This window comes from Marmota monax, unplaced genomic scaffold (assembly GCF_021218885.2).
Source record: "Marmota monax isolate L192 unplaced genomic scaffold, Marmota_monax_Labrador192_F-V1.1 WCK01_AAM20220418_F8-fsc00038, whole genome shotgun sequence".
Taxonomy (NCBI): Eukaryota; Metazoa; Chordata; class Mammalia; order Rodentia; family Sciuridae; genus Marmota; species Marmota monax.
In genome coordinates this window covers 1,008,761-1,022,634 of record NW_026692498.1, presented here as the reverse complement: position 1 = coordinate 1,022,634, position 13,874 = coordinate 1,008,761, and the positions used below count along the sequence as shown (strand labels likewise).

The following is a 13,874-nucleotide window of genomic DNA, read 5'->3' as shown; positions in this document are numbered from 1 at the left end:
TCTCCTTCCAGGCCAGGTGAGGAGGAAGCCCTTGCTGGCCTGCACTCACCTTGTAATGCTGATGCAGACCGATGAACACACTGGTCTTCCGGTCCCAGGACACCACCAGCCCACTGCGGGTCTCGATGACCAGGAAGATGCCCATGTAGCGGATCTTGTAGGGCAGATCCCCACCCTGCCCCCTTTCCAACACCTTGAAGCCCCCCTCGTGGAGGATCATCTCATAGCTCTGCAGATGGAGGCACACAGGGACAACAGCTGCAGGTTGCTAGGGGCCAGAAGCCAGCCTGCCAACCCTGAGGACCCTCTCCAGCCAGGGAGTTCACGCACACAGGGGATTGAGGTGTAAGGAACCCTGGTGGAGGGAGTTTGGCCGGAGGATGGCAGAAAGTGCTGGTATCTAGGGGAGGCTGTGGGAATGTCAGGCTGTGTACTAGCTGAGGAGCCCCCAAAGGCCCACTCTGTCCAGCCCTGTGCCCCATGCCACCCCTCACTCCCCTCGTCCGACCTATTGTTGCCTTCTCAGCTCCTCCCCATCCTTCGAGGGAGAAGCGCCCTGATCCAGAGCTCTTCTTTCTGCCTCGTGAATGCTTTTTCTGAAAGGAGTGCCCCAGGCATGGTAGGGTGAATTATGCCCCCCCCCCAAAAAATTGGTCCACAGTTGAATCCCCAGGCTATGTTACTGTGAGCTTATGGGGAAGGGGGTCTTTGCAGGTGATTCAGAGAAGGATCTTGAAATGGGATCAACCTGCATTACATGGCAATGTACTTATGAGAGAGGGGAGAGCACACACAGTGAAGGCCATGAGGAGACACAGGCAGAGACTGGAGTGGAATGGCCACAAGACAAGGACACTGAGGTCCCTAGAACTGACAAGCCATGAAGGGCCCTCCCAGGCCTCTCAGGAGCCTGGCCCTGCATTTCTGATCTGGGACCTCTGGCCCCAGGATGGAGAGGCAGCAAGCATCTGCTGTCCTGAGTCCTGGGCTTGGGCGTGTCCGCGACGAACAAGCAGAGAGCCCAGGATGGAGTTCAGGCTGGGGGGCTGCAGGGGTTGCTCATGTGCTCTCACCCCCAGGAAGAGTCTGATGGCCTTGGAGCAGGTGGTTCCTGTGGTCCCACAGGGGACGTTCTCAGTGGTGATGCGGAAAGTCCCGCTAGAGCTGCCATTGCCCCCACAGTAGTCCTGGGCAGGAAGAGATGACGCTGGTCATGGGCCCCAGCCACCAGCCTTGGGGAGAGGTGGGGGCACCCACCTGGGCCAGGGTGTATTGGCAGCTGCCTTCGAAGCTGTAGCGCTCGCCATCAAAGGTGATAAAGTGGCCGTCCCCATAGGCCACACAGGTGCCCAGGCAGGGCTGGCTGCTGCACTCCCACCGGCGGTTCCTGCAGGTGCTGTTAGACGGTGGGGTGGGGGGTTGCTCACAGAGCTTGCCCTCTGAGGCTGCTGGCCATTCCTGTGCCTGCATTCTGCCCCCTCCAGGCTCAGGGGCAAACTTGTGGCAAGGGCAACCTTGCTGTGGGCATGCATCCTGTCACCATGGGTCAAAGACCCAGGCCCCTTCTCCACAGAATGGGGTCCTATAAGCACGGCCACCTGCCAAGGCTCTGCTACACCCAGGCCATTTCCAGTCACTGTCCCCATGTACACCTCCAAGCCCGCTGACCCTAAGGGGATCAAGACCTACCAGGTGTTGCAGTCGACCCGGATGGTGGCCCCTGGCTTGTAGGATGCCTCATTGTGGACACAGGGGCAGTCCTCCTTGGCAACGCAGCCCCCACTCCCATCTGCCACCAGCCCCGGGGGACACACGCAGCCTGAGACACAGTGTGTGCTGAACTATGGGGCACAGGGAGTCTGGGTCAGGGACTAAGAGAGGCCTGTTTGCCCCAGTTCAGGGTTTTAGGACACCAAGTGGACACTGCCCATCCTAGGAGTGTCCAAACAGAAGCCACACAGGTGTGGAGTACCTGGGTCCACAAAGCTCACAGCCATTGGTCCCCCAGAGGCATCAGGACCCAGGATCATCACAGGCTGCATCCCCCTAGCTTAGGATGTCGGCTGGGGCCATGGGCTGTGCATGGCTGTGCCCGGAAAGACTCACACAGTCCATGTCCAAAGAGTGGCAGCTCCTGAGGCACTCGACCCCTGGGGTGCCCGCTGAGACATTGCTGCAGTCCAGATACATCATGGGCGCCACACACCCTGGGGAGATCAAGCACGTGGGAGGGGCCCAGGGATAGAGTCGCCCTGGACCCCAAGTCGGCTGACTCCATCCTGCTGCTGTGAATGCTGCCCAGGTGGTGTAGCCCAGGACCCCAACCTCAAGGGCAACCTCCACACTGTGGGACAGACTCCTGGCCTTTCTCCACCTTGAGCAACTCTGCTGGGCCTGAGGCCGGGTCTAGGCCGGGACTGATGGCCCCAGGGCGCTGGGCAGGGCGGGTGCTTTACCAAATGCGGCCTTCTGCGTCAGGGCTCCCAGGCAGCTCAGCTTCCCATCTGCACATGAGCTGCAAGAGACAGGCCAGCCTGCTCTGGACCCAGCGTCTCCCACAGACTCCACCGCAGGCTTCCTGACCCCCCAAGGGCCGGCCCTCTCCAGGCCGCCCCACCTCCTGAAGAGGCGGGAAAGCTGCTCCTGGGGCCTCTGTGGAGGTCCCCACCCGGAAAAGGCAGGTGCATGTTCAGGAAGGCAGCTGGACATAGGGAGAAGGACATGCCCTCAGCTTGTCCTACCGTTTGAACCCAGAATGTCACTGAAAGGCCTGCGTGCCAAAGGCTTTGCAGCCAGTCTTTGGAGCTATGGGGAGGAGTGGAGGAGCGAGGTCACTGGGGCAGGTAAAGGGGATGTTGAGGGGATGTGGGACCCTGGCCCCTCTCTCACTCTCTGGCTCCCTGCCATGCAGAGTGCAAGTTTACCACAACATCCTGCCTCACACAGCAGCAGAGCCAGCCTGCAACCTCCAAAACTGTGGCTAGAGTAACCCTCGTCATAGGTTGGCCTCAGGTTTCATGTCACGGTGATGGAAACTGACTGACGTAGCTTGTGAAGAAACTGCCTTCAAGGCAGGGAAAGAGTGGGGTCAGGGAACACCCTGCTGGCCCCAGTGAGAACTGCCTGGCAGGAGGCCCACAAGGCACACACTGCCACCACTCTCTGGTCCCCAAGACCCTCACACAACCTCCAGACCTCTTGGTAGAGGGCCTGGCAGGTGTCCTCCCCCAGCCTGGTCCCTTTGTGTCTCAGATCCCTTCGGGGATGGGATGGGGCACAGAAATATCTGGCATGGACAGACCTGCAGCCAGACCCTGCCTGCCTGGGCTGGGGGCAGTAATGAGTTGTGAGGGTGGCTTGGAGGGGCGAGGGGTACAGGGAGCTCAGGCCCTCCCAATCCATGGCCCTCCTTACCACACCATGCTGTTTTCCTGCACGGTCTCCCCATTGGCCACCATGGTGCCATGCAAGTAGCAGGGGCACTTCTGGGCGGGCACACATATGCCTGCGTCATTCAGGAAGGTGTTCTCCGGGCAGGTGCAGCCATCCACAGGCACAAAGCTGACACTGCAGGTGGTGTCGGCCTCACTCAGGGCACGGCAGGTGGGCGGGCAGGTGTCCACCACATACTGGTAGATCTGAGACTTGGGGCAATTGCTCATGTACTTGGCTGTGTGGGTAAGGGTGAGGGACAGGTCAATGGCTGGCCTCCTGGCCCAACCCCCCACCTCCTCTGACTGGAACAGTGAACGTCCTCATGAGGTTGGGTGGGGACACACAAAGCTCTTGGCCAAGAATCCAGTAAGCAATCACTGTCCCTCACCAAGGCCCGCAAGCCCCACTCCCACCCATGAGGCCTAGACAGCTGTTGAGGGGACCCCATCCTCTGAGGGGGTACCCCAGCTGGCACTCACTGCAGACACCGGCCCTCCAGCCACGCAGCAGCACGCCCTCAGCAGCACAGGCCTGCACGTAGGAGGACAGGGCCGCGCACATGCAGTCCTCACTCTTCTCACAGTTGCACGTGTCGAACATGCAGTTCTGGGGGCCAGAGACATCAGGGTCAGGGACCTAGTCCCCAGGGTCCCTCATCCCCATTATTTCTTCCCCCCTTAATCCACCCAGGGTCAGGACTCAAAGACAGATGGCCCGTGTGGGGAACTTGACAGGAGGGCCTCCTTAGGGGGGTGGCCCAGGCCTCACGTTAGGAACAGAGCTTGAGGTCATCTTGGAGAAGTGGTGGCAGGCCAGCAGAGTGGAGTCTGCTCTGAAGGCCAGGTCGGGACTGGGTAAATCTGGGGTCCACAAGACTAGGACAGGCCCAACTTGCATGGAGATACTTCACTCAGGATGATCTGTGGGGGTGTGTGTGGCTAGGTGGGAAGGGGAAACTGAGGAAGGGTCTGGTGAGAGGCATGTCAACAGGATGGGCATGGGATTGAGCTTGGCTCTGTCATCAGAGAACACCCCCAGGGCTAGGGTTACATGCTTTTTAGAACTTTGGACTTCCAGAAAAGTGACCCCCAAGCCACTTGTTGTGGGTTAAATTGTGTCTGCAAAAAGGTGCCCCAGAGTTCTTCCCAGCTCCTCTGGACAGGCCAAGTGTGCAAAGAATGGAGTAAAGTCAAGGCCAAGCGGTGGCCCTCTTCCAGTGACTGGCGTCCTCATGAGAGTGAAGTGTTGACATAGAGCAGATGTCCACATGGAGCCTAAGGCCAGAAGGACCCTCTCCGGGAGCTTCCAGGACTCTTGCTTCTGGCTACATGCCCATGCTGTCCGTCAGCTCCAAATGGGCAGTTCTCACTTCAGGGCTCTCCCAATCCACGGGAGGCAGTGTGTGTGTGTGGGGGGGGTGGGAATGAGGCCCTGATGAGGCAGGGGTGCTCCAAGGGCTCCTCTCCAGCCGCCCCCCACAGCCCACCCCAGCCGCTCATGGACTCTGACCGAGTAGAAGGGTGAGGGGTTGATGGTGGAGTGGCAAGCGGAGAAGGGGCCTGTGCGGTTGGTCAGCAGTGAGCACCAGTGCTGGGCGTAGTTCTCTGGAGAGGGAGAGAAGTGGCTACTGCCCCTCACCGGCCTCTCAGCCAGGGAATGGGGCTGGAATGTGGGGCCTCCACCATCATGCCCAGGGTGCCTCCCTCCTTAACTCTAACCCACTCATGCCATCTGCCTACATAAGGCCACTCAAGCCCTGCCAGAGTCCCTGTGGTCCTAGGGTCAGTCAGGGCTGCCTGGCGGGATTGTGGGGGAGAGGGTACCATTCTCCACACTGAGTGAGCAGGGGTCCTCGAAGATGTTCTTGGCATTGGGGCAGGCAGCCTGGGTCTTCCAGGTGTTGGAGAAGGCGGCACCTGTGCCCTCCACCACGCCACTGAGGGCCATGAAGTCATCAGCTTGGTTCTGGTTGAAGTTCCCACATAGCCCTGGGGGCAGGAGCCAGGCAGCAGGTACAGCAAGTTGTCTACTCAGCCTGTCCTCCCCAATCCTCAAGGCAGATAAAGGGGGAATTCCCCTGGGGTTGCTTCCAGAACCATCTGCAGATAAGCTGGGTAGAGGCTGGCCTGAGCTGGGGCAGCACAGCTTGCTCTCTGCTTTTTGGCCACTTCCCTGGCCACCAGTCAGCTGTCAGGCATCCTGGGCTGATGCTGGGGTCTCCAGCACTCCCTGTCCACTGCCAGCCTCTGTCTACCCACTGCCTTGCAGCCTCCAGCTGTGTACAGACCCCCTCCCCAGCCCAGGCCCCAAACCACCAGGGCCTCACCACACATCTGGCCATGGTAGGCGGGGTCCAGCCTGAGATACACCTGCATGAGGGGCACCAGCTGCACCTGCACCTGCAGGCCAAGGCCTGTCTGCACCAGGATGAAGAAGGACGTGGGGCTGAAGATGGTGATGTTGGCTGTGGTGGAGGGGTGGGTTGTCAGGGGTACTTGAAGCCTGGCTAGCCAGACAGGCAGTGCTGCCTGGGACAGGTAGCAACTGGGCCCAGCCACCCTGCTGGATCCTGCAGCATAGGCAGGAGCTCTCATGCCTGTGGCCCACAGTATTCACAGGTCCTGAAGGACTGCTAACCTCCCAAGAGGGCAGGTCCCCACAGCATCCTGGGGCAGGACCTTTGCCACCCCCAAGTTGTAGGTAAGAGGCCATGAAGGACTTGCGGGGGAAGAGCTGGACCCTGCTGGGCTCAGGGGCTGACCCTACTTGGGAGGTGCTGAACCTAGCCCGGTGTCTCAGGAAGCTACGCACCTGCTGACACAGGCAGCTGGGTGTAAATGGAGTTCATGAACACGCCACCGCTGGCCTGGACCCGGATGGTCTGGAGGGGCGGGGTCACAGTCAGTGGCTGGAGGAGCTGTTGTGGCAGCCAGCCCCAGCTGGCCACCCAAAGGGGAGCGAGCTCTGGCCTGGGGACCCCACAGGGACAGAGCCGGAGAGAAGCTCAGGGTGACAGGCGTGGTGGGCCCCAGAACTGTCCACCTGGGAAGTGGCTGCCCCGGGAGCCAAAGCAGGGGGTCTGACTCATCTCCCAGGCCTCTGCTACTCCCAGCCCAGGGCACGGTGGTGCACAGGACTGGTCTCTCACCGTGTCCCCACCATTGAGGCTGAGTGTCACTCCTCTGAGACAGTTCTCTGTGTCTGTCCGGCCGCATTTCCGCAGCTCAGCCAGCACAGTGAAGCTGCTGTCGGCACATTTCTGTTGGGAGACCGCGTGTGTGTGAGCTGAGTGTGGGACAGGAGCATCCCTATGCCCAGTGCTGATGAGGGCTGGATGTGACCCCGTGGAAAGGTGGCCTTGGCACCAGGTCACCTCCAGGCAGCTTGTCTCGGGGCCTGGGGCTTCCCTCCCAGCAGGAGTGTGTGCCTTGTGGGCCTCCTGCCCCCAAGCAGACAGCCACCAGGAACCCTCACTAGGGTGGGAGGACTGAGGGACCCAGAGGCCCTGCCGGGGCCGCACCTTGGACAGAAGGTAGTTGCAGTCTCCGTGGACATCATATGTCTTCTTGTCATAGGTGGAGATGTGGGACCCTCCCTGCACAGAGCAGGTGCCAGGGCACGGCTGGTCCTGACATTGCCACAGACCCCCAAAGCAGGTGCTGGGTGGAAAGACCGTAAGCAGGAGGGGTGTGGGGAAGAGGCGGGCCCACCCCTCCCACCCTGTCAAAGCTGGGGGCCCACCAGGAGCTGCAGGAGGTAGTAAAGGAGGTCCCGGGCATGTAGGTGTGGCCGCTGTGGGTGCAGGGGCACTGTGCCAGAGGCAGGCAGCCAGAGTGCGTGATGTCGTCCAGCACCATGCCTGGAGAAGGGATGGGGGGCTAGTGAGCACAGGGCCTCCCTGTGCACAGATGGGGACACTGAGGCATAGAGAAAGGTCACCTTCCCAGGGTGTGGGGGCATCTTGCCTCTAAGAAGACCACAGCCTCAGAAGTAGAAGAAGAGCCCCTAGACTGGGACACTGCCCCTGCCTGAACCCTGGTGGCTTGGGGTGAGCACTGTGTCCTCTAGCCTGCTTCTCCACCTGGCTCCTGGGCCTGTGACACCGGTGCTGCCTCCTCCCACAGGACATCAGGTCCCTGGCTTCCTCACAGTGCCCACCCCAACCTTGACCCTTGGGTGGGACCCCAGGTAGGGCCCTCCAGCCCTCCAAGGTGAGGAGGGCTGTCCTGGGCCCTCAGCAGATGCTGGGGTCAGATGTCGGAGACAGTGACCCTGAAGGTGCTAACAGTGGGGCAAAGGGCACAGGCCTGCCTGGAGGGCAGAAGCAGCCGGCCACACAGTGGTCCTCGCAGAGCTGGGAGCGCTGGGGGTTGGAGCAGGTGTCGGTGCAGGACGAGCCACACTCCTGGTGCTGCATGTTCATGGGGCACGTCCGTGCTGCAATAGGGAGGCGGCCCTTAGCCCAGGGGTCCCATCCAACCACTCAGGTCAGCTGGGACTGCACCCATTCCCTGCCTCCATGTCCACCAAGGTCCCCCAAAAGGTGTCTCCTGGGAGAGGCAGGATGTGAGGGACGCCTGGGCCCAATGCCTCCCACATGCCCTTCTTCCCACCATGCCCTGAGGTCCTGACACATGTCTGCTCACTGTGCCTGAGGTCCAGGTCCTCCCTCTGGGCCCCCAGCCCCCGAGGTTTCACTTCCGTGTTGTCTCCACAGCTATCCCGTCACCTGCCTCTCTCCTCACTTGCTCCTCTTTTTGGGGCCCCTGAGTAGCCGTTTCTTCCCTGTTGTCTCTCCAGCCAGATGCCAGGCACTGACTCCCAGTGTATGCCCTGGGCCCTGTGGGGGGCACTCACGGCAGAGTTTGGGGCCCCTCCAGTTCTGTGGCTGGCCCCCTGCTTGGGCACACTGGCGGGAATACTCGGCAATGGTAGCACATGGGCATGTGGGGCAGTGGCACAGATCCTGGACACAGGCAGTCACATACGGATCGGGGTCCACCAGCTTATTGCACTCAGCGAAGGCCGGGCCCAGCAGGGTGCAGTGGCAGATGTCCTCCTGGGGGGCACAGGGAGGCTGTAGGATTGCCACTGTGCTTATCTGGGGACACTGCCCCTTACAGACCAGACCAAGGAATCCCTCCTTCCCCTTGAGATTCCTTCCACTCACCCAGCAACCCACCCATCCACCCACACACCCATCCATCCACCTACCCATTCCAGGCCACATCCAAAGGAGGAGTCCTCTGTGATATTGGTAAGGGCTTCTTGTTCTGGGATCTCTGGGTGCCTCCTTGGCCCAACCTGATAGAGGCAGGCACTTGGGCTTCTGGTGTATGCCACCCACCCACCTGGAGCATGTGTGCCCTAGATTCACCCAACTTCCCATGCCCATTCTGTTCTGCTGGTGGGCGCTGGGCTGACTGCCTTCCTGGGGTCCAAACACCAGTGCCCAGCCTCTGACTGTATGGGAAACAGAGACCCACTCTCCTCTGTCAGGCAAGGACGCTCCTCAGAACTTAGACCATGGCCCTGACTGTGCCATGGCCCCACATCAGCTGCCAAGGCCTCCTGCTGTTCCTACCCGCTGGGGTCACATGGAGAAAGTGCTCACTTCATATGTGCAGTTGTTGTCCAGTGAGGGCAGGGGGTCCTGGCAAGTCTCCGTAGGACCATCCAGCTTCTGCAGGTTACCAAACTGGAGAGGGCTCAGCCTGGTGTCTACCAGAGAGAAAGCACAGTGTGGGTAGAGCTGCAGGCTCAGGAGCCGGGAGACGGACCCCCTGCAGTCAGCCAACAGGAGAATCCCACACCCAGAATCCCACACCCCCAAAATGGCATACCCACCCCACCTCCCTCCATGCCGGTGCCCCTGCCCAAATCTGCCTTCCTGGGCTCCCTGGGACTGTTGGCCCTTGGCTGGCTGGGCACACTGGTCCCTGGTCTCCAGGCAGCACTCACTGTGGACAAAGAATTCATTGCTGGCTGGGAACCCGTTGAAGTCTCCGCACAGCCCACATGTCTGGTTGGCATACTTAGAGTCCAGTTCCAGCTGAGGACAGAACAGGGGCAGCTCCATTTGGTCACATGGCCCCTGGCTCCAGGGCCTGCCTGGTATGTCCCCCCATTCCACCTGCCCTGGGGGTCAGAAAGGTCCCCTCCAACCCCCTGTATGTCCCTATGATGATGATGCTTACCAGGGCACTGTCCCTCCCATTCCACAGAAAGGTCAGCAGCAGCTGGACGCTGACCTTCACATAGTCACCACTCTGCTCTACCAGGAAGCCAGCACGGCTGTAGGGCAGCTCCTCCCTGGGAAGAAAGTTCCAATCCTCCCTCAGCAGGGCATGAGTGGGTCCCAGAGCCCTTCTAGCTCTGGTCCTGGCCCCACCTGGGAGTCGTGGTAGTGGCGAGGGATTGGGGCCCAGAAGACTGGTGGTGGCTCCCCAGGGCCCTGCTCACCGCTGTCCATTGACAAGGACAGAGCTGTGGGACAGCTCCAGCACCAGCCCCTGGGTCTTGAGGACAATGCGGCTGATGGTGGAACTGGAGCCTGCCAAGCTGCGGCGCATCTGCAGGTTGAAGTCCTCGTAGGCGGCTCCACAGTGGGCAGAGAACACGTAGTTGCACAGGCCGGGGAAGCGGAAGATGTCGCCGTCGAAGGTCTTGTAGTGGAAGTCGCCCCAGGTGCTGCATACCCGCCCGTTGTGGGCCCGGTTCAGGGCTGCAGGGAGCCGTGTGATGGAGCCACCTCTGCATGTCCCCACCCCACGCCCTCTGCCCACTCTGTGCCAGCCCCCCCACAGAGACCAGGCACCTGTGTTGGAGCAGGAAAGCTGGCGACCACGCTGCTCTTGGAGCTGCGCTGACGCACCAGTCCTCCCACCTGCGACAGGGCGCTCTGCCCCAGGGTGCTCAGCAGCTGTCCGCAGGGAAGCCTCAGGCCCTGCCCAGAGCTGCCTGGTTGCCCCACACTGTACCACCCTGACCCCCAGGTCTGTGACCCCCACCCCAGCTGGTGGGGGTGCCGCCTACTTACAGCTTGTGCTGGGCATGATGGTGGTAGGTGGAAAGACCACAGGCCAGGCAGACGAAGACGGGAGGTAGACTACAAGTGAGGGCCAGGTCACTTGGTGTGCCCTTCCCAGGCCCCCTGCCCTCTGTGATACCCACCCCAGGGACATTGGGGAGCCCAGGACTAATGCATTGGTCCAGGTGGTAGGGCTGTCCTGTTCTTCATTGCTCACCTCTGGACACCCCTAGACCCTGGAAGCACTCCTGCCCTGTGTGTTTCTGCCTGCATGAGTCGTGTGTATATGTGTGTGAACACGTGCACGCTCACCACATGGGAGCATCTGATCCTGTGCTCCACACTCTGTCTTCTCTGGAACTCCTTATGCCTGGCACCATCCAGGAGGGTCTTGGTGGGACACATGGCTATGTGAAAAGGTGTCACCTTGCCTGGCTGGAACCCTCTCCCTGGTCAGGAGCCCTCATACCAGAGCCTAGGACACATACCACTATTTGTCCTGTGATGGTCCTGGGTGGGTTCTGGGTTCCCCAAGCTCAGCTCCTCATGGCCCTGCGTCTCTGCAGGAAAGGGGATGGAAACCAAAGAGAAGCCAGACCTATCAGCAGCCTTGACCATGACAGGCTCTGGCCTGAGGCCCATCTCTGCACAGCAGCTCTGGGAACTGGACAGGACTCGGCCCAGCACCAGCAGCCCTGCCTACTGTGTGCCCCAGCCCTGCCACTCAACACACAGAAGCTGGCTGGCTGCCTTGGAGCTCTGTGCTGCCCCCAGGCAAAGTGAGCCCTGCCAGTGACACTCATCTCTCGAGTGACAGGGCAGATGCCCCCACCAGCTCAAGGAAGAGAATGGAATCAGGAAATGGTCCTGGTCCCTGAACCATGGCTACCATCTAGGGGGTTCTGCCCCATGCCTCCTGTCCCAGGGGACAAAGACCAGCTTTGTGAGGGTGGACCACAGTTGAAGATTTCCAGGTGTGACTTAGCAGAAACCCAAGACCAGAACCAGGTCCTAGTTGGAACCATGAGTCAGATCAGGTATCCGGCTCCCGGTATGGGGATGGTTGTCCAAGGTGACCTGAACTGCCCGCTGCCTCTCGGCAAGGCTGCATCCACCAGCCTGACTTCTGGGGAGCCTGGAGAGGGGCAGCTTCAACCTCACAGGCTCCCAGGGCCCTAGTGGCTCGGGTGAGGCCAGCTGCTCTACAAGGGGCCAGGTCCCCACTCTGGCACTCAGGCCTGGACACAGCCACACTCACTCGATGCCACAGCAGCTCAGCCTCCTGTTTGATTTTCCCAGCCATGTCCTGCTGGAGACTGGAAACCGCAGGGACTGGCCGTGCATGAATCCCATTCAAGGACCCTGCTTGACTGCTTTTCCCAGAAGCACGGCCACTCCCTCTCAGCACCCCTGGCCCCAGACCCACAGCCCCTCCCCAGCACAGATAGATGGCCCAGCCTGGCCCCTGCCACCTACTGTTTCAGTCTCAACAATGCCAGGTGTCACACCCAGATCAAACCACCCCCAACCTGTGTGCATCCGCCCTGTACAGGCCCTCCTCAGGCCAGCAGGCAGCCTGCATCTCCGTCTCTGTCACTGGCAGAGAAATGCCAGCTGTCAGCCACTGGGAGCACCTGGTCTGGATACACAATCCCATGAGCTAACATGTCTAGGAGAGAGAGACCTGAATCCCTCTGCAGGGTCCAGCTTACCCCATCAGCCACAGCTGTGACAAAAATCAAGTCCACTTCTGGCTTTATTTGCCCCCACCAAACCAGAGAGTTAGAGGAGCAGGCCCACCCTGCTCAGGCCCCCAAGAGCCTGGATAGGGGGGCACATGGCTGAGCAGAGCAGGCTAGCATCCAAACCTGGCAGCGGGCAGGGCCTCCACAGCTTTCCCCGGCCCTGGAGAAGGAATCACCCCAGCCCCAGTCCTCTAAGAACCCCCGTGCCTCCTGGTCACCGGAGGTGATCTCGGGTCTGCCCAGGCCCTGAGCTCCAATGGGAGCAGAGCTGGGGAGGCTGGGCCCCAGGCAGCCATGCCCAGCTCACTAGGGCCATGTCTTTCCCTGATGACAGTAAGTATTAGCACCGTGGCTTTCCCAAGAATAGACAGCTAAGAGAAACAGCTGGGTGACAAGGGCCATGCAGCCTGTGTGGCAGAAGATGCATGGCAGGCAGGCAGGATGTTAGGAACCCAGGTCAGCCCTGGGCTCAGGTGGCAGCTCTGGGCCTTACTTGTCCACCTGGCTCTAGCCCTATTACCCAGACATAGTTCCCCCTTACCAGGAGGCCCAGCCCCACTGGGGGTGCTCTGCCAGCTGTTATCCCAGCTGTGGAGGACAGGCTGGACCTGGGCAGAGGAACATGTCGGGGCTGCCCCTCCTCACTGGGAAGCTGGGCCTCTCAGAGCCCCGGGGAGATCCCAGCCATGCCCCTTGCTGATGGCCTCTCCTGCTCCAACCTGAAGCCAAGATCCTCAGGGGTTCCTCCCAGGGCCCTGCCCCGAGGCTGAGGATCTTCTCCCCAACACCCTCAGCTGAGCTGGTCTCTGGTTCCTGGCACTCTGTTGGCCCAAGTGGGACGTGGGCTGAGGACCCAGGAGTCCCATGAGGCCAGGGGGCCATGGTGTCAGACATGTGGAGAGGGCATTGTGTCCAGCTGGTCAGGAAAATGCCCGGGTAGAGGCTACCCTACGGGAAAACGGCATCGAGAGAGCGAGGGGCTTTGGCCTTACCTGCCGGCCACACCATGAGCAGGGCTTCGAGGGCCCACACCAGTGCCCAGCTCCTGCTGCTGGTGCCCATCCTGGGGCTGGCACGGCGGGCCGGCAGTCGAGGAGGGAGTGGGGCAAGGTGCTCCCTCTCTGGGGGCCTGGGCTTATGTAGTGGAGCACATTGGCCCAGCTTCAAGGCCAGGTAGGGCACTGTCCGCTCCAGGCAGCCAGGGTGTTTGTTCTTGGGGAGGGGCCGGGGCAGGAAAGAGGCCTGGAGGAGGAAGGATTTGCAGCTCTGTGCCACCAGACAGGGGTCACCCTCTCCACCCCCTGCAGCTTCTGATGATTGGGAGGGAGAGGGCAGGGCCACTGGCCGGGCTGCTCTGGATACAGAGCTCCTGGGCCTGTGGGGAGGGCAGTCACAGACCTGCCCAACGTCAGCTCCTCCTGGAACTTGGCCCACAGAGGAGTGGGCTGGAGGGGTGGAGGGCCTAGCCTGCGTCAGCTCATGGTCCCTGATGAGTGACAAGGCACTGTGGGCAGACTGACTTCTCTAGGGTCATTGCCCGGCTTGGCCCCATGGCTCCTGCTCAGCTCAGGAATGCCCCTTGGTCATGTGTACCTGATCTTTGTGACTCACGGGCTTCCTGGGTGGAGGATCCAGGTGCAGAGACCCCAGCGCGCTGGGAGAGC

The 13,874-nt window shown here is 60.9% G+C and overlaps 1 protein-coding gene across 1 annotated transcript in view; it reads right to left on the bottom strand.

The window, feature by feature from the left end:
* The window catches only part of Muc5b (mucin 5B, oligomeric mucus/gel-forming), a 38,371-nt gene extending 25,042 nt beyond the window's left edge, over nt 1-13,329 (bottom strand). Inside the window, exons 1-25 of the mRNA XM_058579625.1 lie at nt 13,203-13,329; nt 10,954-11,025; nt 10,475-10,543; nt 9,898-10,159; nt 9,633-9,747; nt 9,397-9,487; nt 9,050-9,156; nt 8,650-8,739; nt 8,293-8,494; nt 7,747-7,872; nt 7,177-7,294; nt 6,956-7,094; nt 6,584-6,694; nt 6,247-6,316; nt 5,762-5,899; nt 5,259-5,423; nt 4,945-5,039; nt 3,915-4,041; nt 3,415-3,670; nt 2,457-2,515; nt 2,107-2,207; nt 1,690-1,841; nt 1,258-1,396; nt 1,074-1,187; nt 50-229 (exon numbers count right to left, since the gene is read on the bottom strand). Coding sequence (XP_058435608.1) covers nt 50-229; nt 1,074-1,187; nt 1,258-1,396; nt 1,690-1,841; nt 2,107-2,207; nt 2,457-2,515; nt 3,415-3,670; nt 3,915-4,041; nt 4,945-5,039; nt 5,259-5,423; nt 5,762-5,899; nt 6,247-6,316; nt 6,584-6,694; nt 6,956-7,094; nt 7,177-7,294; nt 7,747-7,872; nt 8,293-8,494; nt 8,650-8,739; nt 9,050-9,156; nt 9,397-9,487; nt 9,633-9,747; nt 9,898-10,159; nt 10,475-10,543; nt 10,954-11,025; nt 13,203-13,272 — 3,168 coding nt within the window. The 5' untranslated portion in view covers nt 13,273-13,329. The remainder of the gene's footprint in view (nt 1-49; nt 230-1,073; nt 1,188-1,257; nt 1,397-1,689; nt 1,842-2,106; nt 2,208-2,456; nt 2,516-3,414; nt 3,671-3,914; nt 4,042-4,944; nt 5,040-5,258; nt 5,424-5,761; nt 5,900-6,246; nt 6,317-6,583; nt 6,695-6,955; nt 7,095-7,176; nt 7,295-7,746; nt 7,873-8,292; nt 8,495-8,649; nt 8,740-9,049; nt 9,157-9,396; nt 9,488-9,632; nt 9,748-9,897; nt 10,160-10,474; nt 10,544-10,953; nt 11,026-13,202) is intronic.
* Nucleotides 13,330-13,874: the final 545 nt, after the last annotated feature.